General features: G+C 39.5%; 1 protein-coding gene across 12 annotated transcripts in view; it reads right to left on the reverse strand.

Moving 5' to 3' along the window:
* Window positions 1-9,524: 9,524 nt before the first annotated feature.
* The window catches only part of LOC109048443 (zinc finger protein castor homolog 1-like), a 191,336-nt gene continuing 173,972 nt past the window's right edge, over window positions 9,525-26,888 (reverse strand). For 8 of the 12 annotated variants that reach the window (XM_042713324.1, XM_042713323.1, XM_042713322.1 and 5 more), the window contains 11 exons: window positions 22,544-22,676; window positions 22,037-22,100; window positions 21,152-21,306; window positions 20,037-20,159; window positions 19,508-19,825; window positions 19,171-19,369; window positions 17,738-17,909; window positions 15,249-15,397; window positions 14,846-15,080; window positions 13,523-13,858; window positions 9,525-12,949 (listed from right to left, as the gene is read on the reverse strand). In XM_042713324.1, coding sequence (XP_042569258.1) covers window positions 11,682-12,949; window positions 13,523-13,858; window positions 14,846-15,080; window positions 15,249-15,397; window positions 17,738-17,909; window positions 19,171-19,369; window positions 19,508-19,825; window positions 20,037-20,159; window positions 21,152-21,306; window positions 22,037-22,100; window positions 22,544-22,676 — 3,152 coding nt within the window. In that variant the 3' untranslated portion in view covers window positions 9,525-11,681. The remainder of the gene's footprint in view (window positions 12,950-13,522; window positions 13,859-14,845; window positions 15,081-15,248; window positions 15,398-17,737; window positions 17,910-19,170; window positions 19,370-19,507; window positions 19,826-20,036; window positions 20,160-21,151; window positions 21,307-22,036; window positions 22,101-22,543; window positions 22,677-26,888) is intronic. The other 4 variants (XM_042713318.1, XM_042713319.1, XM_042713328.1 and 1 more) reach the window with 4 other exon arrangements.

Raw genomic sequence — 26,888 nt, forward strand, 5'->3', positions numbered from 1 at the left:
ATGTGGGTCCAGACCTCTGGAACACCACTGGGTATCCTACACTCAAAGGGAATCCACTGATGGACAGATGGTAGCACGCACCACGGGACGCTCAGCTGCGTGCAGTGTTGTACTTTAACCTGCAAAACTGTCTGGTTTCCATCATGGTCCTACGAAACATTTGGAAGCCTAATGATCTAAACTTTAAGCAACAAGGGTAATGTGGCTTAAAAACCAAATTGTCTTGTCAAGTGTCAGCTAAGGTAAATCAAAAAAACTCAGTCCAAATAGTCCATGTGCCACAATATTACAAAGGATAAAAAGTTGCAAAAACAGGCCTGAACAGTATGAAGATGAAAAAAGGCAACAAAAAAAAGGTTCCCATGTATCCTGGAAAACCTGGAAAATTGATGACTCATTTTCAAGAAAATTTGAGAAAATGTCAAATGTCCTGGAAAATCTTATAGTGTCCTGAAAAGTTATTATTAAAAAAAAAATTTAATTGTGTTTTCCTTTAGCCAAGAACGAACAGTTCACTGCTGGCCCGAAACAATTAATGTTAGAAAACTTGAAACTGCCATAAATCGGAACCGGACTGTTTTTGCTCCAAATGTGCGATTGGCAGCTCTTTTGTTGTATTTCAGCCGATCTCTGTTCAGGACTTGCACACATACTGTATTGCAAGCATTTTCCAAAATGTCATTTGTGTGGAAATATTATGAAGTCTGTAAATGGCCATTAACAAAGGCCAGAGATGCTGAAGACGAACACAAAGAGGAAAATACTTTAGCACTGTTCACAATGCTTGAAATATCGGAAGAACATTTAAATATTGATTTTGGGGTAGAGGGTTTATATGAATGTTTCTTTGAGGGGATCTGGCTGTCTTCAGAAAACTTTAGATGGTATTTTCTTTTAATGTAGTCGTATTTTCATTCTATTTTGTCTTTTGCTTAAAAAAATAAATACTTTTTTTATGTAAGTTATAAGAGGCTTGACAGCACTTCTGGAAGCTGGAGTTGAGGTGAAAATGGGGCAAGGTTGCATGAGACTGCCTGCATTAGACCTTAGTGGGCTAAACCCAAGTGCAACAAAGCCTGCATAGTCATAAAGCACTTTGTCATCACTTATATGATTGTTCAATCGAGCAGGATTGCATTTCGCCTTGCTGTGTGGCTGCTGTCACTTGATGTTCCTCTGGCCCTGTTTCAACTCTAAATGGAACAAATACCCACCACCATCGTCATCATGTGGCAAGCACTGTGGCTTTGACGTGACGTGACATACAGCCAAGTATGGTGACCCATACTCAGACTTCGTGCTCTGCATTTAATCCATCCAAAGTGCACACACACACGAAACACAGACCCGGAGCAGTGGGCAGCCATTTATGCTGCATCACCCGGGGAGCAGTTGGGGGTTCGGTGCCTTGCTCAAGGGCACCTCGGTCATGGTATTGCCTGCCTGAGACTCGAACCCACAACCTTAGGGTTAGGAGTCAAACTCTCTAACCACTAGGCCACAACTTTCCCTTCATTTGGTGGTCAAAACGATGTCATGTCTTGCAGTGGAGGTATGGAAGAATGGAGGGTGGGGTGTGAAAACCAGAAAGAGGGAAGAAAACAATAGCATGCTGTAAAAGAGAAGAATAAATCTCTGGGGAGCTGAGAGCCCCTGGAAGTGGTAATACTGGAGACAATATTTATGAATTGGCCTGTAATGAGCCATCAGCGGCATGGCGGATATGAGTGCGCCACCGGAGAAAAATGCCCCTGTTCTAGACAGACCAGGGAGAGCATCCTTGTTATAGAAGGTAGAATGGATTATCTAAGGGGTGCTTGTCGCTTGTTAAGGATTTGGGACTGCAGGCGGTGACGGGGCAACAGGTGCGACCCTTGCCAAGACTTGCAAATTAGACAAATCGCATGCGCAGTACCTGAAAGACGCCAGAGGCTCTGAGGAGGAACGTGAATGTGAAGCTCGACCTGCTACTGACTCTCTGTTCTGTTCAGATAGGACTCACTCGTCCTTTCTTATCGCAGTCTTTCTCTGTGGTTTACTTTCCACATGCAAATGCAGACTACAACCCTAGGTGGATGTGCTGGATGACACTGACGTGCTCCCGTGCGCTGCTATAACTTGACGCCTAAACCAACAGAGCTGCTTTTAGCTTAGAGCAGAGAGTTTATGCCTTAATTAAGACGATGAATACCACTGCTAACTTCCTCATCACGGTACCTGTGTAATTACACCAGCTCTGCTATATCCTGGAGCACAGCTCTTAATGACTGTGGAATAAGTAAGATGTCTGATGCCTGGAGAAATAACTAAGACTCTTGTACAGCTGGAGGGTTGCTCTGTCATTAACGTGTTTATTAAAGACTGTTTAGAAATGTGCTGCTTGCATAAAATGCTGTGTGCTTTGAAATGTTGTTAGAAACAATAAAGCCATTAAGAGACACAATATGAGGTCACAAATGCTGTATTGTATAGCATTCATGGCCCTCAAATGTGGATTTTGTTTGGACTTAGACGCATGCAGCGTCATTTGGTTTTATTTCTAATGCGTCTCCTCTGTACCTCTTATTTCTAATGCGTCTCCTCTGTACCTCTGCCCACTACAAAATCTCATTAGTCCAAAAACCTGCAATCACGTAACTGTACATTAAACATCAAATATCTCCTGATTGGTTGTGATAGTGTGGAGTAGCTCAGCAGTTTCATGTTTAGTGTGCACAGACAAATTACTTGTCACTGGAAACGTGTCAAAGACCGTTAGTCTCACAGGCCAGTTGTGAGTGCATATTTTAAATTGGCCAAAACCATCCATTCAGATATAAAGGGTCCTTCTGACTGACATGTTTAACCATCACACTTCATTGGAGATAGTATTACAAGAGGGTGCATCAAACGTTAATGCAAACATCACTTTACTTTCAACTATCTGCCACAATTTTTTACATTTCTTTAAAAGTTTTCATCAATGGCAAATTAAGTAAATGTGTTTACCTCATTTAATTCTGTGTAAAAAAAATATTTTGTATAACTATTACAATTCACTTGTTTTAATAAAATAAATAAAATACATTACATTTTAAAATGTGTTTAGAATTTTTTGTTATATAACTTTTTTTTTCATGTCATGAACAGACTTTTTTCTCCACAGGTAAGTAAGAGGGTTATATATTAGAAGTAAACCCCCACCCCCCCGGAATAAACAAAATAATTACAAAATAAATACAAATATTTTTATATTATATTAGTTTATTATTTACTTTAATGAATTATATATATTATATTAGTTTATTATTTACTTTAATGAATTATATATATATATATATATATATATATATATATATATATATATATATATATATATATATATAAAAACATTTTTCCCCCACATCAAACACTTTATTATTAGTATAATCAGCACAATCTTTCCAATCTTCACCTCTTCCATTCTGCAAATATCACATTGCTGATGTATTGGGTATTACATGACAGTACTTTAAGTGTGTGGAGTGAGGAGACCAGTGTGTTATCAACCATCAGCATAATGTGAAAGATTAGCACAAGCCTTGTCCCACCTGTTTTTACTTTTTTCCATAAAGGCTGCAGCTGCTGCACCAGACAAGGCCTTTTAAAAGCTCTTATTTACCTTGAGCCGGTTCACAAGGCTGCATTGGGAGATTCTGTCATGTCCGTACAGTCATCAAGCAAACACACATAGCCGTTGGCTTTCGTGTCAGACCAGAAGTGTGGAAAACTGCTGAATATCATCATATCCTGTGTGGTTCATCAAAAGAGCTTCTTTCTAATTCTCTTTGTTCCCCCTTAATCAAGTCTGATTTAAGAATCAGTTAAATGGACGAAATCGGTAGCTGGCTTTTATTTCTCCCTCCCGCTCTTCTTTCATTCAACAAGGTTCAATTTGAAAATGGTCTGGTTTGTATCCTTAAAGGGGTCATATGATGCTGCTAAAAAGAACATTATTTTGTGTATTTGGTGTAATTAAATGTTTATGCAGTTTAAGGTTCAAAAAACATATTATTTTCCACATACTGTACATTATTGTTTCTCCTGTATGCCCCGCCTTCTGAAACTCGTCGAATTTTACAAAGCTCATCGGTCTGAAAAGCGAGGTGTGCTGTGATTGGCCAGCTATCCACTGCATTGTGATTGGCTGAATGCCTCAAGCATGTGACGGAAATGTTATGCCCTTTAACATATTGTGATGCCCTGTCCGGCTGGGGTGAAGAGACATAAACATTAAAACCCATTATAAAGGTGATATAAACATGATTTCTAGTCGTGTTTTCTTTTGGAAGGCCACACAAAGTAGTTTCGCTTTCTCAACGAAGCAGCGTCACACCGCGGCCTTGACTGTGTGAAGGCCAGAGGCCTAGAGTGAGCCGCGGTCTAGAGTGAGTGGAGGCCGGCTTGAGTGAGTAGAGGTGGGTGGCTTGAGAATGGTGCGGCAGGCGGATTCTACGAAGGAGCATCCGGTGAGCTTGCGGCAACCACATGTGACTCCGCTTCGTCCACGGTGAAAGCCAATCCGGCGATCCAAAGTGCAAAATTTATGTATTTCCTCAGCGACCAGCACGGATCAGCTCCAGGCATTACGAAGCGGATATCATCCTCTTTTGGAAGTTCAAACAAAGTAGCTTTGCTTTCACAACTAAACACACAGCTTCTATACGACATGGCGGCACCGGCAACAACAATACTATTACGAGAATAAAAGGTACACCTTCTTTCTTTGCGAGAACATCTGGGTGGCGTTATGCACATCTTCCCACATAGTGACGTAGAGATGTGGGGGCGTGTTAGAACGAGGTGTTTTGGGGGGTGTGGTTGACTCTTAAATTTTATAAAGAATATCTCTTTGGATTTTAGACTTTAGTCTTTGCAACTTTACAAATCTTCTTTATGCACCAAGAGCTTGTATCACTCCAAAGAGAAAGGAAAAATTGAAATCGCATCATATGACCCCTTTAATATATGAACGTTGCACTGTGTGCAGGTGCATCTAATCACAAGAAACAGTGTGCACACACTGTGACAATGTGAAATATCGCGATTTATTGCGTGCATTTGCGTGATGTTTTCCAGCGTTGATTGTATGGACGTGTGATTTCACAGGGCCATGTCTCCATCTGTAAACACCATTTTCTCCAAGTATTGAACATTTTCATCTTTCTTCAATACAAGCTAATTGGATTAAGTTCAAGCAATATTCATATTGCCATGCATTGTGCCCCTGTGTGTACGGCTGCCTGGCAGCTCTGTTTTATAGCTCTGGCGCGCGCTGTCAGCCCGTGTTCCTGCCGTCATCAAGGCGCTAAGGACCACATCAACCATCTCCACTCATTCTCAGCAAGCCTGCTGGGCTTTCCCCTGCAAGAAAACCAATTCTCGGTGGAATCGTGCTAAATTAACCAAATTTACAGCTTAGCACTTAAGGATCTCCTTAGTTGGTAAGTAAATGGCCCTCACTGGCATGTGCGTGTGCATGTGTGCAAGAGAGTAATGCCTTGTTGCTCCCAATACTCTCTTTCTGGAAGGAGTCATAAAGAGCTGAAACAGAACTCCCCAGTGCTCCAGAGATGGCTGCTCAGCCTTTAAGCAAACTGGTTGTAATCTAACAGCTCCCAGCCAAAGTCTGCTAAAACAGTTTTGCATTTCCACATATTTTCAATCCTGTGATGATTAATCCTTGTCATGATTAGAGAACCTATAGCGGCTTAACATATTAGATTACCTATAGCGGCTAATGAACCGGAAGTCTCACCCATAGGTTTACTTTCGCGTTGAAGAAAAAGGTGGATATATATGTATATATCAAACGACAAACAAACCCCTCCTCTCACCAATGAGAGTGTTGTTATAGAAAATATAAAGTAATTTTGGTAACACTTTACAATAAGATTCTATTTTTTTTTTTTAACAATTATTAAGATTTACTTTAACATTATTAAGATCAAAAGTTGTGTCTGTTAAAATTATTTTATTGGACCTGAGCAAACATGAACCAACAATGAACAGTTGTATTTTCAAGTGGTTCTTTATTTTACTGTGCTTTTGTTACAATGTAATTATACAATTTAGTACTGAGTAATATTAATTAAGAACTACATGTACTTACTATATAGTTAGGATGAGGGTTTAGGGTTAGTTGCATGTAATTATGCTTAATTTATTGTTATTACTGTAGTAAGTGCATGTAATGTGTGTAACAAGGACACCGTCAAATAAAGTGTTCCCTATTTTTTGCTAACTAAAGTTTAATTTTAATTGTATTATTTAAGATTAATAAACACTGTAACAAATGTATTGCTCATTGTAAATGTTAGTTATTACATTAACTATTATTGGCTAATGGAACCTTATTGTAAAATGTTGCTAAAACTTAATATAAATACGATTTTTTGCACATTCTTACTGGGCTTTTATATATTTTATAATTGTTTAAAATATAATAAAAAAAAAACATGTATTTAACTACCTATAACAAGGGCATTTTGTGTCTTTTTTTTATTACAAATTGCCTTTTTTTTTCTTTTGTGTAATGATATTTGGGTTTGAATTTATTTTAAATCACGCTTGGTTACATTCACGTTTACGTTAAGTTACATTTACTAACTTACAGAGAAAGAACCTGTTATCACTTGCACAAAATTACTATTAAAAGATTGTAACTTTTGAAATTTGGCACAGTGAGTTTATGTATGTGCATATCTTAGACTGAAATTCTTCACTTATTTATGTGCAGCTGTGCAGCTTCAAGTAAAAACTTGTGTGATTTCGACAGGTGCGTCTTCAGTTAATGTTCAGATAAGAGGATATTAAATCATTCTGAGCTTTGGATTTGCTTTTCTGTTACACCATTTGCCCAAATCAGAAATACTGTCTACTGAATGAGCTGGTTGTGTCTGACTACACTCATTTAAAGTCATATTTATGCTGAAATCTCCCCTGATCCATAACATAATTGAGCATTTCTCCTCATTTCAGTAGACATGAATACAGAGAATAGCATTTGTACATAGCGGGCCTGTGACATTACCGCCAATAAGGTCTTGTTAAAGTTAAATTGGCTGAATGTGTGTCTAATTCTCTTTTTCCTTTGGGGTCCCTGAACTTCATTTTTTTTTTTTTTTTTCACACAAGCAGCAGCTGCTACCAGTGGCACAGCAGAAACCTTTTTTTAAACTCTGACCAAAGGTCTCTTTAAATAAATCCATGCATGAGTGGAAATGGCAAAATGAATATGAACGCCAAAGGTTACGAGGAAATGGATGAGACTTACAGACACAACTAAAAACAGAACAATGCTGCAATTATATGGGCAAATGGAATGATTCTTTTAATGTTTATGACAAGCATATGAAATGTGATTTGTAACTAAACAACTGTACACTTCTGAATTGTCGGAAATACACAGATGTTGTAATGTGTTTGTGGGTGTAATGCAATTGAACAATCCAATAAGAAGCAAAATGTGCATGGCTTTCCTGTCAACTTGATTGAAATATTATGGTTGATTCTAGTGCATCTTAATGGGTTGTGGAGATGATGTGTGATGACCGCTGTGACATATGTACAGAACACCTGTCACATGTTTCTGGGCTCCATTGTTCCTCATGTGTTGCTGCTGCTGCGGCGTCTCACACAACCTGTTCCTGGAACATCAACCCCCAGTACGAGTCAGATCCGGCCCTGGTATGACACACGTGGCTCATTATTATAGGAAAAGAAAAAAAAAAGTATATAGAAATGAGACGTAGCGGTGGTGCAGTGGTGTGTCTCTGTTTCATGTGAAATCTGTCAGGTAAATAAGCTCAATATAATAAATCAATTATTTTAATTCCGCATATGGTGGTCCCACAAAGTTTTTGAACGTGTATAAAATAAAAATGTATGAATTTCATTGCAAATCAAGTACAAACACATAATGCTAGAATTTTTTTTTGTTGTTGTTGTTAATCATCGCAAGGATTAATCATCATAGGATTGAAAATATGTGGAAATTAAAAACTTTTTTTGCAATTGTCAAAAAATATCTACTTAATTTAAATTTGATAATATATTTAATTATATAAAATTATTTATAATACACACCCATACAAATGATAAACCTTTAGAGTAAATGCTGTCTCTATACACACACATTTTTATATAGAATTACATTTATAATTGAAAAATTTTGGTTTTGCATAAAAAGCTTGTTTGTGCTCACTTTGAAATACATTTATACTTGATTTGTCATTTGACATAAAGTCTTGCATTTTTAATTGTGGTTTAAGTGTTCAAATCTTGTTTGCAACAATTTACATAATTGGATGCAATTTATACAACAAAATCAGGAATTATTCTTTTTTTTCTCCCTTATAATTTAGACAATAAGATGATCTGTTGTTTCAACAGCAGCCTGCGCTAGTTTAGAGGTTGTTTCCGTCTGGTTTTTGTGTAATATAATTTCCATAGTTGTCTTTTTCAAGATTATATGCAGGATGCCAGCTGGCAGACAGATGGTGGTGGCTTTACACATTTTTTTATTTAAAGACACATCAGAAGGAAGAGGAGGGTGAGGCAAGAGAACAGCTGCAGCGAGTGGGACAGGACGGTATAAGCTGGTCAAAGCGACGAGCAGCCTGCACAATGAAAGAAAAGAATGAAAAACAAACACCATTTTAGAGTGCTAGAAACTTTCCCGAAATTCACCAGAGAGCATTTGTACTCTAAATATGGCTCCATGACTGTGTCAAAATCAGATTTTTATGAGCTATTGTTTGCACACACGTATTGAATTTATTGTATAAAATTCTTGGTCTGTAGAGAAAAGTAACAAGGATGTTAAAATGTCTTCCTCAGTCAGCGCGGTGCTGCTGGGCGTCCTCTGTGTTGTGCCATAGACCTGGGGTCTTGTGCCCTTTTAACAGTGTTAGTCTCAATGGGAGGGGGGCTTATTAACCGTCTACAGCATAGAGAAAATACAGATAGAGATCGAGAAACAATGTGTGGAACATTTGCATTGTTATAATAATTAGAATTTCTTTATTTTGACTCTTTACAAATCCTGCTATTTTACACGCATAAAATGTATTCAAGTGCACAGTATCTCCCAGGCAAACAGCTGCTTCAGTGTGAGTCCTGCGCTTTGCACTTGAGACCAGAGAACAAATGGCCTGTGAGAGGGGCATGCCATATGCAAAATACAGAAGTTCAATTAAATAAAACAAACACCAAAAGAATAGCAAACAAAGAGTTGTGGGTGGTATTAAATTATGCAGATATTGTTATTGTGATCACACATGATATACAGCTTTGAAAATGATGATTTTGAAATGATGCGTAAAAGGTAGAAATACACTCCAATGTTCATTGCTACAATAATGTGACTCGTATAGATTTAATTACCACTAATTCCTCTACCACTATGGAGAAACCATGGTAATAACAATAAAACCTCACACACACACACACAGTCGCACTCATACACATACAAGCAAACTATACTGGTGTTAGTTCCATTTTTAACTTTTTATTCTTTATTTCTTCTTTTTCATTTTCTTTTTAAAGGAAGCTTTTAATCAAAGAGCATTTTTGTTCATATATAGTTTTTACAGAAGAAAATACTATACAACCTTTCCCCCCACCCCCCTCCTGAAACAATATTGTTGAAGATAACTATCAACACATTTAGTTCCCTAAATTATGATAGTTCGTTCAAAGCTGTGTTTAGGAAATAATTCATAATTTCCTCACCACACTTTTCCTTGTTTATATTCAATGGAGGCCAAGCAAACAAAAATCATTCATTCTTTTTTTTTTTTTTTTTTTAATTCAGAGCGAAGCACTGCAATAATTTCCTCTGTATAGAATTCATTTAAATTACAGTCATCATTAGTGTTACTCGTTAGGCAAGCCAGGTTCTAGCATGCCCGTTTCATATTGAAATCATCCAATCTTGGAAGCAAAGGAAAAAAAAATTTTTTTTCTTTTTTTTTTCTTAAATAAAACACAGAACAACAGTTCTTCATCACACTGAAGACTATTTGTGCATCAAAGCAAAGTGAACTAAACCACATCGTAAAAGAAAATTCCCTGTTAAAAGATGTATGCCATAATTTCAAAAGGTAAAAATGAACCTAAAAAGTGCAAAAAACACCCTAGAATTTCCTCATTGCAAGGTCACATAAATATTAAATAACTTCTTATTATTGGAGTGAAACCACAGCTGTTGTAAAGAGAAAACAAAAGCTTGAAACAATGTTTTCTGTCTGTACAATTCATAAAATCACACACTTTCCATCATGGTGCCTTTGTGATGCCTGTCCTCCACTCAGCCCTCTAGAAAAAAAGTCTCTCTCCACGTTTCCTCTTCTTTTAGAAATAGATATTTGATGCTTCTGAAAAAGAAGCTTAAAAAAAAGTCTCCATCTTCAAACTTTGTTGCCACTATTTTTCCCATGCTACAGAAACTACGAAGGGAAAAGGAAAGAAGAATAACACCTACAAACATCTTTTCCCTACATTCAGAGACGCTTGTCTCCTGCTCTGTGTTTGATGGACACTTTAGGACATCTATTTGTGGATCAAAACAAAGACATAACTGTAATCTCCTCCCATTCATTCTGGGCAGTAGCACCATCATTACATTACAAAATCTCTGAAACAAAAGCGGGCGACGACTCTTCGCCATTGAAACAGAGCCATTTACAGTGAGACACCACCACCACATCATCTGGTCATGCCTGTGCAATTAAAGAATAATGCAAAAACAAACAAACAAAAAGCCATAGTAATGCAATCAATGTAAATAGAGGCTTGAGTATCTGCTCTCATCTATACAAAAGTGCACAATGAATATGCAATGCCAAATGGGTCCTCATTGAGAAAAGGAGAAGGAACAGAAATCGAGTGAGGGCTAGCATTCACTGAGATCAATGCTTTATGACCTGAAGCTATGCAGTCACTGGTCACTGTTTGTTTGTCCTGAAGATGCAGGCGAATGTCCTCATGGAATGGAGCCTATGACACCACTGACCATGACAGCAGGTTTAAGTGAGAACTGTAATAACTCTAAATAATAATCTAATAATAATAATAATAAAAACAAATGATCAACGGAGTCAAAGCACTGATGCAGGCCCCTGCACTTCAATAATATTATTAATAATAATAATAATGACACAAGGTGTTTCTGAATCAATTATCTGAGCAACATTCTTTATAAAAGATTTCCTGCAATGTACGCTTTTCGTCACTTTTGGGTGGGTACGAGGGTCCTGTAATCCAGTGACTGCAATTAAAATGTACATTAGCATCCACACACATCTACTTGATACAGATAGTCTTATATAGAGAGATTGTTTTTCCTTTTTTTCCACACACAAAAAGTAACAAATGAAATCAAATAAATTAAAGTCAAACATGCACACACAAAAGGTTTACATAGCCACCCATGAGTAAAAGAGGGCCTCGTCTGTCTATTTCTCGGTTCATTTTTTAATGCATAATTAAATTAATAATGTTGGTCATCGTGTAAACATCTCAATAAATCATTTTGGGCCTTCACTTTTCTTGTAGTTGGTTGTTTTCTTGTCATCCGCTGCGTCTCTAAGCATGATAAATGAGGCCACTCAAACTTGCGTTTGTTCAGGGAATTCATAGTTCTCCTTCTACAGCATAGATTAGGGCTCAGCCTCCGGCTCCTCTTTATATAGTTGGGAAGTCTCGGTGTGGTTCATGGAAGCATCAAAACTCTCTCCATTGTCTTTGTCTACTTCGGGCTCTGGCATGGAATCTTCATATGAGTCTGTATTCATGTCCTCCTCTGCTTCTTCATCGTCATCGTCATCATCATCATCATCATCATCATCATCCTCCTCAGCAATCGGCTCTTCCTCAGGTGATAGGTCGTCTTCGAGATCGCCAGATGTGGCAGTATTGTCGTCCTGAGGGTTGCTCAGGCCCATTAAAGCAGCAGTGCCAGAACTAGTGACCAGGGACTGCTTTTTGCTCAGGTCCATGGAGTCACTGAGGCCCAACCCAGCAGCATTTTTCAGGAAGAACAAGGAGCTGTTGGTGTCCGTCCCAAGGTTCAGAGAGCTGTCAAGGTTGACTGCTGAGCCAGGATGCTCGTACTCACTGGCGGCCCCTGCCGAAGGGAGGTATATGGCCATATTGTTGTGGTTCAGCCCCGGTGTGCCGGGTGATGTTGGGGGCATATTCATGGGCATTGGGGGTACGGCTAGGCCTGCATGGTGGTGGTGGTGGTGGTGGTTGCCATCCTGGTTTGGGGAGACTGAAGGCAGCTCTCCCCTCTCCTGCTTCTCATGCTTGCGCTTATGGGAATCCATCTGTGACATGCCCACCACTGTGTGCTTGCACTCTGGGTAAGTGCAGTGGAAATGTGAACACTTGAGCTTGTACTTGCAGTCTGCCACCTCGCAGTCCACGCTGGAGCTGAACTGACAGAATCCGGCAGCGCTGATCACGTCCTGCTTGCCGTGGTGCTTGCGGTGCGCCGTCACCTTGGTGCTGTCTGTGCAGCGGAAGCCACAGCGCAGACAGTGGAAGTGGGTGCTGTTGCCGGAGAACTGGCAGTCAGGGAAGTTGCAGCACAATGAAGACTTGAAGCGCTTGAAGTCATCCAGGACCAGGTTGTCCACGCGGTCATGGTGCTGAGCGTGCTTGTACATGTGGGTGCGGCCACAGAACTTGTAGCCACAGTTCTCCCGTGTGCAGTGATAGTGGGTTACCTTCAGGGAGAACTGACAGGTCGTATCCTTGCAGTCCTCATAGAGGTCATAGCGGCGGAACCCCTCCAGCATCATGCCTTCATCTAGCATCTTGCGAGATGAAGGAGTCTTGCGGCGCTTGCCGAAGGGTGACATGTCCTCGATGATCCAGAAACGTTTCTTGGAGCCAGCTGCAGTGGGAATAGAGATGGTGTTACCTGTTTGCAAAAAAGACATATACGGGTTAGACTTCACTCATTACGATGAGCAGCAAAGCAATTCTGCAAGAAGGAGTAGCCTCATGTGCCCTATCAAAGCTACCCACAAAGGTTCTTCCTACAGCAAAATAATATACAATGTGATTCCATGCCATAATCAAACAGAGACAGTCCCATTGTTATAATGTACTGGTGACATTTTAACGTGATTGTCACGTCTAGGTATTGGGAGAGTTCAAAGGTGCTTCCGTATATCTGGCTTTATGGGAGAGCAGGATTCCCTCCCATAAGCCTGAGGTCAGTGCTAACGATGTGCTTCCTGTCCTGGCCAGCAGGCATCACATGACTCTATTAACGCCTGGCATGATTAAACCAGCCCTTTACAGCAGGCTACTAATGGACAGCATTTTAGACAGTGGACCTAATGGCACCACCAGAGTGGCTTGTATAAACTGCTCTGCATGTGTAAATTGCTAAAGAGTTGTAACCAGCTAATGTTTTGTAACTGCTAGCCCTAGTCCAACTTACTGTTACTCTAGAGCTGCAGTGTTCGGGTGGAGAAAAGATAGGTACCTGCAGCATCCTGCACTATAGGGACGTCATTTTTAACCGAAGACGAAGTAGGAATGATGGGGCTGAAAGCTGGTGTGTTGGTTGGCATGACAACACTCCTAGTGGCTCCGAGAGAGGCGCTGAGCAGAGAGTATGACAGACAGGATGGGGAAAGGAGATATGGGAGCGAGGGGAGTGGTGGCCGGAGAAGAGCCAGGGAGAGAGATGGAGGCTGACTCTGGAGCGCAGGCTGATGAGGAGGTGGAAGAGGAGGTGGTGGTGGAGGAGGAGGTGCAGATTGAGAGGGAGGAGGAGAGTCAGCAGAGGTAGTGGTGGCAAGGACCTGACAGCCTGGTCCTACAGAAACACGGTGCCAAGGAAGGATGGTAACAGAGACAGGAAGGTACAAGACACAGGGTAGGGAGGTAAAAAGGGAAAGAGATCAAGTAATGAAATAATGAAAACCAAATGGTAACAAAAGTCAGACAACTGCCAAAAGCAACAGTGATGAGAATGGAAGATAACATTTGAAATCAAACAGTGAAACTATAGAAATCAATTCAGTGAAGAAAAGCTCAGATTCAAAGATCCCAGATTTACAGTAAAGGTGCTGCAGCATTGTTAGCCAGTTTCCAAAATTACACCAGTGAATTAATTATCTGATTGGCTAAAACAGATTAGACTGAAAACTCCAAAACCCCACTCTCCACAAAATTATCTGATTGGCTAAAAAAGTGCAGGCTGCACCCAAAATTATTTTGTGCTGTTTATAGCGACTAGGGTTGTCAAAGAGTTCCCAGGACACCCATTATAGTGACATTTGTACATTTTATGTGTCATATTCCAAAACAAAAAATCACTTTAGGTACCTTTAAGCCTAGAGGAAAATGGTCAATAACTTCTGCTATCTCAGTGTGTGGCTGATTTAAATGACAGTAGAGATGAGAAAAGTCTGGGATGCCTCGCTTATGTAGTCGCCACAGGGATGGCATCAATCTGAGCTGTGTGTGGAGGACTATATAACAAATTTAGTGCTTTATAATTTAATAAATATCATTACGGTGGAAAACATTTAGTAGCTTTATGAGTTGGCTACAAGGAATACAGTGAGAGTAGGTGCAGGTTTTTTTTTTTTTTTTTTGCATTTCTCTTCTTAGGAAGTGACAAAAGGCCAACACAAGTAATACAAGGTGGAAATATGCTCTGATTGACAAATAAATCTCTAAATATTTGCTCCACTGGCCAAATTGAACCTGTATTTTCATTCAATCCCTCTCATAAATTGCCAACCATATGAGGCTGAAAATGTTGATTGTGATGATCTTGTTACTGAGGTTGACTCACCTGCTGGCGAACTATCGTTGCCCACGGGGGTGCTGGTGCAACTGCGGTCTTGGTTGGAGGACTCTGAGGAGAGACCCAGTGGGCTTCCTCCAACAGTGTAGTCCATGTAGTCATCATCTTCCTCCATCATGCTGGAGAAGTTGGGGGTCAGATTAGAGTGGCTGCCTACCCCACCGGATGAAGCTAGACTGGCCATGTGCTGCATCTCTTCAGTTCGGCTGGCATGAGAAAGCACCTAAAATACAGCATACCAAACAATCCAATAAACGCCCAATGGATAAAATCATTTTCATTCAAGTGGCAGTCTTGAAAATACATATAATTTTAAAAGTAAAAGTTAGCTATACATTATATATGTGCTTATGGCAGTGACCTTCAGAAGGTGCCATAAATTTCTTTGTACCTGGGAAGGAACTCTGTCGAAGTTTTTACCCAGCATCCTCCTCATGTGTTTGCGGGCATGGGAGGTCATCTGGTGCTTGAGCAGGAAAGAGAACTGACAGCCCTCACGGATACAATGGAAGTGGCTGTTAACTTGGTTGTATTTGCACCCTGCAAGAGACGAGCGACAAAATTAACTTGAGCAAAGACCATCTTCATCGCGCCTGGGTTTCAGGGACAACATATATCATGGATTCTCAACAAGGTAATGAGGACATTGTGCTTTCGTTCCGCGCCTGCATAATGCGGAAAGACAGAGCAGATGAGTCCAGTGTCACACTGGGAAAGTCGAACCTTTTGAAGATTAGACCTGTGGTGCTCTTTTATTACAATGACATCTTTTATTCAATTTGGAATTTACATAAATACATTCTGCATTTGGAGAAGCAATAATGCACAACCCTGCAAACCAAAGTAAACACACAATTATTTCCATATTAAATTCATTTTTCACAACCTATCTGTTGCTGGTGTATTTCCTCCCCCTCACGCCTGTCCCTTTGCCTTTTTTTATTATTATTATAATTTTTTTCCTACACAAAGGACCCTACAGATTTTAATTGCTATATGTTTTCAAATTTAAAGACTGCCTCCATGTACTAATCAAATATTGTAGGATGCTTATAATTTTATTGTGAATAATGCGTGCTGAAATAATTGAAAGAGTAGCATTCAGGGCAGGTGTGGGCTTGTCCGTTACCATGGCACCCGTGGCGCCGCACAACAAGCCGCCTGTTGTCAGACTGCTTTTGTACACAAGGGTGATATACTTTAAAAAGGCAGAGTTGAGTAAATATGAGCACATGCTGAAATATCAGGGCTCTAGTGCCACCAGATCCTGGTAACCTCATCGCTGGTGTTCTGTTTAATGTTGCTGCCATGGATACTACTTTCCCAGTCCAGCTGAACCATCAATTTTTTATGACTCTAAGGCTTGCTTTTGTCATGTGTCCCTGGTTTATGCCACTAACAGTGCAACAGGAGAGACCTTATACTCGGTGGACATTTGTGATACTTTCCACTCTTCAATAATTAGGATAGTAAAAGGATAGTTCACTCAAAAATGAACATTCTGTCATCATTTACTCAAGCTGTTTTTATTTTTTATATTTAGCGGAATATGTAAGCTGCTTTTTTTTCATATAGTTAGTGACTTGAAGTTTTTATATAGCTTCAAAAGTATTGAAATATATAAAAAAAACTTGGTCCTACACACCATAAAGACATATACAGACCTCTTTTATCATGTTTTTTGTTTTATGGCTCAACAGCACAATCCCCATTCACAATCCTCATTTCTTCATGTTCCACAGAAGAAAGAAAATCAAATGGTTGTGGATCAAAATGAGGGCGCACAATTTTTGGGTGAACTCTCCCTTTAAGGGGAGGGGAGTAGAAAGAAAATAAAATAGAAACTTTTAATCTGCCTGCTTGTGATGATGATCGAGGCTAAAAAGAGCAACACAAACAGACTGAGCTCGACAGGCACCGTAATTAACAAACATATGTAATTGCTCATTCCTGACAGGTTAAATATACCCAAGAAAACAACCTCTGTTTGATTGCCTACTATAAATACTGAAGTATTAATGTATGACAAAAAGGCAGACACCATTTTTCTCGGCCTGTTTTTTGTAATATAAATAAAACGTCCCCAGTTTTACAATGAGACAAGACCATCTTTAATTCTGCCAAACGTGTTTGTTCTGCAAAATGTAAGCGGCTGCCAGCGCGCTGACTCTGTTGTCAATGTAAACTGTTCAACTGACAAAATAGCACTGCACAGATACTAATGAGATAACAGCTTCTGAGAAACATACTCAAAATTCAGTGAATAAGTGCAAAGTGCAGCCGTTTCATGCTCTATATGTAGTGCTGTGAACAGTATGGCACTTTTCCTGTAGCCAGAGCCAGTGGAAAAAGTCTTTTCATAGCAGGTGATGGCATCGATATGAAATTACATTTATATCATCTCTGATTTCACACCATCTCTGATCCTTCCAGCTGCATTACAACCGTTGAGCTTGCACTCACTGCTTGAGAATAACGTGGGAGCGCGGATGAACAGCGAGTGTTTGGAAACACGAGTAACTACTGTGAACAGTGATTGAAACAATGAAGAGTGTGGGAGGCTGGGACGTGTAAGGTTTGTACAATTTCATGATGCTGAATTCACTAAATTACTTAGCAAACCACACCAAATCAAGCGATTCAGATTCCCAAAGGGCTGAAAAGGATTAAAGGAACAGTTCACCCCAAAAATGAAAATAGTATCATTTTCTTCCAAACCATTTAAACACAAAATAAGTTTTTGAAGATTTTATTATTACTATTTTTTTTTTTGAAGAGCTGTATAATAAATTATGTGAATAAATTATGACAGAATTTTTAGGTGAACCATCATTCTGTGATCTAAATGTTTCTTTTAATACATGAAAACCTGGTTCTTACCTGGTCTGCCACATTCTTCTCTTTTGGTGAAGTATTTGAAGCCGTTAGCAGCACGTCTTTCAGCTTTCTCGTGCTTCTTGATGTGCCAGGGCAGTTTGGTGGTGATGTTGGTGACATAGAAACAGCCAGGTCTCAAACAATGATAATGGCCCCTCATGCGAAACTCACAGTGCTGCAGAGAACAGCAAATAAACAAAACTCTTGCACAACAGTCTATTTTGTCTCAGTGTTTCAGTTTTCTAGTTAATTCACAACCCAATTAATACATATTACATTAATTTACAATCATTACTAAACCAACCACCTTTTGAACAAAAATGGGGTCTGATCATTTGTCAGTTAGTTACTCATTACTCAGGGTACCAAAGGGAAAAAGTAGGTTATGTGTGCTCATTAAATCCTTTTCCTCTTTCTTTCCCAGAGCATGTGACAGGACCAGACTCACTGACCAGCAGAAACCTGAAGTTTAGCTTCACGCTGTAGCCGTTGACCCCAATAACAACACACCAGTTAGTTCATTTGGCGATTCATCTATTTCTAACACAGCTCTTTTATCAATTCATTAGTCTGCGTATGTGTGCATGTGTGTGTCCTCTGCAGTGTAACCTGTTTCTGCACCACCATCTGTTTCCAGAGAGGCAGTTCCCCCAGGAGCACATAAACAGAACCCACTCTACTCTGGAGAGGAGGGGGGAGCTCCGAGAAGTGGGGATGGGATGCATAAATGAATTCATTTAAACAGGTTTTGCTCCAAATGCAAGTTGCAGGAAGGGGAGGGCTTTTTTCTATTAATGATGGAATTTTTGATGAAAAGCAAAACTTGTTTATTTTATACTGCTATGGGGTCTCCAAGGTGGTTTTCATTTTTTTTAGTTTGTTTGCTTGTGGAGAAATAAATATGTACCTAGGCTTTTGTCTTCAGTGTTTTAAATGTAATTTATACATTTTCTGAAAAGAAAAGAGTTGGTCTTTGCAAAGGTCGTTGCCAGGGTGCTAGGGTGTGTTGTTGGTGGTTGCCAGGGTGTTGCTATGTGGTATACACAGTAAGTGGTTTTAGCTTATTGCTATGCACTGCTGAAATGTTCTGTTTGGTTGCTATGTGGTTGTACTATCCTTCAAAATAAATGCAAGGGATTTCTAGTTTTACCATTTTAAATTATTTAGCTCCTCATCAATTCAACATTTTAATCTTCTTTAAATAAGACAATTGTACATTATTGGGAAAGACATTTATAACATACACAAAATATTTCTATTTTAAATAAATGCTGCTATTTCTGTTCATCAAAGAATCTTGAAATTGTATCTTAAGATATCTCAAAAAGATTAAAATTTCTTTGCCAACTTCAAACCTTTGACTGGAAGTGTACAGTATGCACCACTAATAAAGACATGCATGTTAATACAATATTACCCCTAAAAATCAAGCTCACCTGGTTAGGACAAAGACACTGCAGAGAATAGTAGGAGAACTGGTCTCGCACATTGACCAGGTAGTTGTTGGGGTTAATGTGGTCCAGACAATGTGATTCAGCCTTCCCAGATGTCTTACACACATATTTGCAATTTCCAAACAGACAGTGGAAGTGGAACTTATTCCAGTATTTGCAGTCTGTGGCCAGACAAGGATCACTGTGGGAGATAAGCGTGACGAAACTTCAGTCAGATATTTAAAACTGCACAGAAGACATGGAAATACAGGCAGCACAGACCATTCAAATTATACCACCATGGTATCATGAATTTACAAGAATGACAACGTCTACTCACTTCTCCTGAAACTGCAGGAAGCCAGGCTTGACCTGAGGCTTGGCATTTTCCAGCAAGGTGGTGGCCAGAGGGGAAGTGGCTGGCATACTGGGCATGGAGGCGGGAAGTTGGGGGATTGATCCGGCCAGCTGCTTCCAGGCTTGGAGAGAAGGGGAAGAGCTGTAGCCCCCTGACACAGCAAGGCTGGACACCTCCATGGGAGATGTCTTGGCCATGGAAATGGGGGCAGCCATTTCATTAGGGGTGCTATCATTGGATTCCTTGCTCTCGTTGAATGGGGGCTCCGATTTAACCTTCAGGTTGGCTCTGAAGTGGAAGCTAATGACAGAGAGGTGATTCACCCATTAGACGTGCTTTAATAGAGCTGCCAAACATAGTAGCAAATTAACATTACTAGATCATAATCATGTAAATTGTGTGTACTTGTGTGCATGTGCACTTGTGTGTTGGTGTGAACTCTAATATTTAAAACTTTGATTTATCTTCATTATGTTTGATTGTAATGCTCCAGAACTGGAGCACTCCTCACTTGGCATGTTTGATGGCTCCATCCAATGTGCTGAAAAGCGCCCCACAATCCTCCACCATGCAATGAAAATGCATCTTATGCAAGAAATCGCACTGGCCTTCACAGAAATCGTCAGTGTCAAACCTGGACAAACATGTGAGAAAGACAGAAACTTTAAAAAATGTAAAGGGTTGAACTGCTCGTAAATGCAGGTCAGTTACTCTCGTATTCTCACTTGAACTCATCAGGATCTAACTTTCAATAAGGTGCTTTTTTAGGTGAACTATGCATGAGCCAAAAGCAGCAGGTCTCTGGCTAGGACATTTTGCTAGGGCTTTGTAACTAAATACTGTACATAACATCACATGCTCCGGATAAATCTTCTCTTTCCACATAACAACCTGGGAACAAACACTGTGGATGGCACTGACAAGCAAAAGGGTATATCATAAAGACAGATGGTGACAAAAACCAGACACCACCTTCAACAAAACACTGAGGATGTGGAGCCAAGGCATGGCTGTGTTCTCTGTAATGGAAGATCTATTTGGGCATACTGATGATAGCAGCTGACATAAATAACATGTCCATGATTTAAGGTTTCAATGTAAATGCATGTATAAGGGTAAGGGATAGTGTATATTTTAGGTGTGCAGCTGTTCACCATTCCATTTTACGTTTTCATTTCAGTCCTGCAGTGTGAGAATTTAATTTATTATTATTTTAAATTGCTTTATGTTAAAACATTCCATGCAGTCTAGTAAATATTCTTAGTTCATACAAACTGGATTTATAGAAAAGATTAAAATATAGAAAAGTTCTGTTTACACCATCTGCAATTTAACATCAACTACCCAGTTAGAAACTGAGGGTTTAATGAAGTTAGGTAAGTGGTAAACACTGTAATAAATAAAAGAAAATAAAAGAAATACACATAACATTTTTAATAAAAAATAAAAAGCAATAAGAAATAAAGACAGACCCACATAACTTTAACTCACATCTAGTATGAAAGAAAATGAAACAAGTCTCAGATCAATGCTTTAAAAAAAGAAAAAAGTAATGTACACGAGACTTTGAAAAATAAAGCTACAGCTGGAAATGACTCTACAGGGACACAATATGATTTCAGGCACCTGCGCAGGTAGGTCCTCCACTGCTCAGTGTGTTTCTCTGGGTCTGACCTCTTCATTACCCTACTGAGATACTGAGCTGCGTCTGAGCCGTTTGTCGCCTGAGCTCCCTCCAGCTCTGACTTCAGATCCAAAGCATTGAAGAAACCAGGATTCATCTACACACAAATACATGCTTAGGCAAGTTTCAGCACACAGTTTGCGAAAAGACTAGTTCTTCTGCAGGACAGACCAAAGAAACAAGAGTTTTTGTGCGCTTTATGTTTGAGGCTTCAAATGTGCTTCCGTTCAGTTTTGTATATGAAGCAGAGAGAGACAGGAAGAGAGAGAGAGAGAGAGAGCTGAGCTAAGCCGTCAGGAGAACTAGAGCGAGTTTTCTATTTAAATCATCAAGGTAATGGTACATGCACACCATTTGTATTAGTCATAGAAGATATATGATTAAAACAATGTCCATTTTAATCCCCACAAAAACACACAACATTTAAATATCTGTTCACCACCATTTCGTCTTTTTAAAAAATGAGGGTGACAGTTGCTCTTTTTTCTCAGCGCTGACTTTTTAATCAAATAATTTACAAAGTCCATAAATAAAGATAGAGCAGATGGAGGAGAAAAAGAAGAAAGCATGGGGAAAAAAAGCACGGAGAGTTCAAAACAGCTCATCAAAAAACAAACATCTCTATATATCTGCCGTGGCAAGCGGCTCCTGCTTCATTATATTAATTTGCGAGCGGCGGGCTGAAATTACACTGTATGAAAAATGGCTGGAAAATTTAAATGATACAAACTCATCCTATTAGCGGTGAAACATTAAAAAACAAACAGCCCCCTCTGCATCCTGCTAATTTGTCTAGGGATGAAAAGCGTTTGATGGATGAATCTTACCTTATTCATAAGTGAGGATAAAAGAGATACATTTCCCGGTGCAGGGTGTCCGTTTGATTCAGTGCTAGAACACGCAAAATGAACAGTGTTTAGGCAGGATTTGCATGAGAACAGTAAATATTATAATATATCCGAGATTGTGAATATACAATAAAGAGAAAAGGGGAAGGAGGCTGGAAATTAGGGTTTATGCAAACACACTTTCATCTAAATGAATGTGCAAACATGTCATGCCTCATACTTGATGTGCATTATGAAAAGAGGGCATTATGGGAGAATTTCTGCATTCGTATGATGGATTTCCTCAAATGAGGTCTCGGTGCTGGGAGAAGGAGGGAGTGTGTAAATCTAGTCCTCCTTGATCACTCCACAGTCCCACCTTGTGAAGGGGGTTTTAACAAGAGCACTCACACTAATTAATACAATACGGCATTATTCAAGAGATAAATCACTGCGGGGGCGGGGCGGACCTGGGCGTGAGCCGAGAGAGGGAGGATGATGGGATACCTGTGGTCTTTCTTGCTCAGGTCCAGGCTGTGCTCCTGGACAGTGTCTTGGGAGGCCGAGGAGGCAACGTCGACCGGCTCCTGCTTCACCTCGACCGGATTAAACCGGCCTGCCTGAGCCGGCTGCCCCGTCCCTGAGGAGAGTGAAAAAGAAAAACAAAGTTATTGTTGGTCAGCATTATTCCGCCGTGATGAGATCCAATCTGACTTCTGTCCCGGCCAAGGAGAAGACCAGGAGTGATAATAATTGCGGAATTATGTCAGGCCATCAAAGCATTTAAATGTTGATTGAGAGGCAGCAGGAATGAGGGGAAAAGACTCTGTTTTCAGCAGCGCTTGTCACAACTCATTTGCGGCCCTGCCTCTTAACTGGTCATTAAGAGGCATGCTAATGCTGAAGGAAAGTGGCAGATTTAGACTGCCCACCCCTCCCTGCTGTCGCCGCATGTCCTTGTTGGCCCGGCGACGGATGCCAGTGAGCATGCCCAAAAGGAACTTCTGCTTGTCCGTCAGATTAGAGGTGACAGCCAATCAGATCGGTTCAAACAGCGTAACCTCTCGATCAGATTTTCAAAATAGGTATGCAGATGACGTGAAGAGGAGGAAGGAGGCAGGAGGGACGCTGACGGGAATGCAACCTGGCTTTTCCCCCAATCCCCAAATGATTGAAATATTCATTTGTCCTCAGGCACAGAGAAAGCCGGGCTTTTGGTAGCCACTAAGTGGTATTTTATTAAAAAAAGGCTAGGAGTTCAAGGCACAAAGATGGAGCATCGAGTGCATCAGCAGTGATTGCAAATTCGGGGTGGATGTAGTTTAAGAAACCAGGCCCGCTGAGGAAAAGTGACAGCTAGCATCCACCCTGCCCTTGGCCTTCAGTTCAGAGGGCGATTAGCCATGTGAAAAGAGAAGACAGCCAGTCCTCTGGGTCACAAAAACAAACGCCCATGTACAAACACAAGTGTATCAGATAGCATCATTCCAACCTTCCTGGTGTGTGTGATTTGACTCTATGTGGTTATGGAGGTGAACTAATGAGTCATTGTGATGTGTCTGCTTTAGGCGCATCACATTCTAAAAAATCGGTATCTCATTCTAGCCCTATTTTCAGTCTTCTGCTAAGTGTGTGACGTTCAGTCGACTAATTACTGCCTGCCTTTTTGCATAAACTAGCCTAGTTCATCCACCTCCAATCCATCCAAATCGGCAGTCTTTATGTGTGAGAAGTACTGTGTGTTGTACTGATATTAACCTCCCCAACTGTCTGTAAATGACTCTGCCCTACATCGGCCTTCTACAAAGCTCTCACTTTCTACTCTCTCGTTTTTTTTTTCTGGATATAAGCTGCCTGACGTTAACAAGGGACGTTTAAATAACGACCATGTGAGGAGAGAGTCATTAAACCTTCAGCTTTGCAGTTTCTATGACAAAAATCAGTGATGATCTAAGAGAGCGAAGAGGAAAAAACACACATGCTCATGACGCTGTGTTTTTCTGGAAATCATCCAAGAATAATGTTGTACTGTGTAATTACCTCAACGAAGTTACTGAACTCATGAAAGATCATTTGTACTGGGTGTCTAATTAGCGAACCCCTCAGATTTCAAGATCCTCCGAAACACTCTGGGGGTGAGCATGGATTTAAAAAAAAAAAAAAAAAGTGCGTATTCAACTAGGAAATAATGCCACCTGAACAAATTAGCAAGCTACTCTTTTTACACAGTAAGACTGAGATGTGTTTTCTTTGCAAACTGGCCCTTGACTAAAAAAAAGAGTTTGAAAAAAACAACAAAGCAGTTTGAAAATAGCCGCAGTAAACATCGTTCTCTCTTTTCTAACGCTGAGCTCTGACCACATCCTCTTCAAATTTTACCCAAATGTCCTGTTCACACGTCTTTTCTGAGCAAACGTGTAAAATTAGCAATGCCACATTATGATCTGCACTCTCAATTCTGTCTAGTAGGGGATTTTCTTTCTCTACTTTTCTCGAAGTTACCAAAACTAAATGCAAGGTGCTCACAAATGAGAGAACATGCTCATTTTATTTGCCTTCTTGCAGGATTTTTACAAGAATATCTGATCCTGCAAAGAGACGAGGAGTTAAGGCAATGACAGCCTTATAGCAGCCAAAAATCCTTTAAGAATCTTGTACAAATAAGGAGAATTCAAAATTTTTTTTTTTTTTGTACTTGTAGTACCTTGCAGTACCATGTACAGTAAACATTATTCATGGTAATCATTCAGTACTGTGGTATATATTAAAGTACTGTTTACTTAAGTACTTTTTTTGTAAGGAAACCCACTTACTCAGTTGCCTAAAATGCCTTAAGAGTGAAGAAATGACAGACACCATATCAGTGTTTTCATACTGAAACAAGCAGTGCTTTTATATACACACTAACACATACACACATCCCCCTCTCTGGAGCGCTGAGTCATTTCTGCTTCAACAGTTTCTGATATTTCTTCCTCTATATCAGAGTGCATATAAAAAGCTGCTTTGTACCTCCAATTTCTCAACTTAATATTATTCAGGCTCCATTTGGTTGGAACGAGTGCACACACAGATAAGAGGCCGGTGATGAGGAAGCATGTAGAACACAGGCCCTGGGATCCTCCTGAGAATGCTAGTAGAGGCAGCTTTACAGAGCCCACTCACTAGTTCAGCACTTATCTGCTAATGGATTGTGGATATCATGACAATGATCGCTGCAATAACAAGACTAGAGCAGCAAACCAGCCCTTTAATATTTTGCCCTAATCCTGAAATCAGAGATTTGTGTAGCATCTGTGGATAGCATGAGCGGATGACCTGAAAGTGCCCTTTCACTGCCGGGTGGGTAGAGAGAAAGAGAAACACATGGGCAGAGTGTCCCAAAGAATCGATGTTCTCTTGATTAAACACAGTGGAAGGAAAACTGATCCTTTGATAAAGTATTTTTTCACTCTTGTTATAGATACTAACTTTTGGAATATGTAGACCAGTGGTTCTTAACTGGTTTTGATTAAAGACTTTGCTAAAGATTTCTACATTACCAGAAGTAAATAAAAAAGCCCTTAAATCAAATGTTGAAACTGATTAATATTAGGAATGCACAATATATTCGTTACCATATCGGATATCGGCCGATATCAGATATTTTTAAAATATTTATCAGTATTAGTCTCAAAATAAATTTTCATTTTTCGCAATGTACATTATAATGTTGTAAAGCCTAAATTCACTTAGTAGAATTTAAAAATGACTGAATATGCTGGAGTTTGTTTTTGGATGAGCTAGGAGAATTTTTCTTGAAACCCTCCCAAACAACATGTAGTGATATAGGTGCTGTTTTTAAGGTTTTCTGACCCTGAGACTCAACTATTTTCTGCAATTCTCCAGCTGTGGTCCTTGGAGAGTATTTAGCCACTTAAACTCTCCTCCTCAGCATGCATTAGGGCAATATAGACACACGTCCTCTTCCAGGCAGTTTCGTAACATTTTATGTTGATTGGTAATTCTTAATTATTGCCCTGATGGTGAAAATGGGAATTTTCACTGCTCTAGCTCTTTTCTTAAAGCCACTTCACTAATTTGTGAAGCTCAGTTATCTTTTGCTGCACATCAGAAAAATAAATTCTTTGGTGTTTCTCATTGTGATGGATGATTAAGGGAATTAGGCCTTTGTTTTCCCTACTATGAATATTTTTGTGAATCAGGAAGCCATGGCTGGATAATTTCATGTTCATAATCACCCTGGAGTGCTCAAAATTGTGAATATGAATGGGAATATACTTCAGAGATATTTTACTCATAAGAATTTCTAGGGGTGCCAATAATTGTGTCCAACGTGTATTTGAAAAAAAAAACATTTATTTCATAATGATATTTCCCCCCATTTTAAATTCCTATTATCCAATGAAAGGTTAGATTTTTGTGAATTTTTTAAATAAAAGATCAAAAGAATTAACAATGCAGATTAATTTTCACAGCCTTCTTTGATCATATTTACCAAGGGTGCCGATAATTTTGGCCATGACTGTATGTAGCATTTAATGTGATTTTAGTTTTTAGTCATTTATTTAAAAATAAAATACAATATTAATATCTGCCAACTATTGGTCATAATGTCAGGTATAATCATAAAATCAGCCATTTATCGGTTATCAGCCATATTATGAAAATAATTATCGGTTTGTCGATATTGATCAGAATTTAAACTAATATTAATATTTTAATCATTATAAAATTTAATTATTTCAATGTTTAATACTAATGAATGAATCATTCAATTAATAAATGTTAAAATTACTGCAAAAAAAAAACCCATTTGAGAATCACTGATCTAAATAATATACATCTTACA

This window comes from Cyprinus carpio, chromosome A23 (genome assembly GCF_018340385.1).
Source record: "Cyprinus carpio isolate SPL01 chromosome A23, ASM1834038v1, whole genome shotgun sequence".
Classification (NCBI taxonomy): domain Eukaryota; kingdom Metazoa; phylum Chordata; class Actinopteri; order Cypriniformes; family Cyprinidae; genus Cyprinus; species Cyprinus carpio.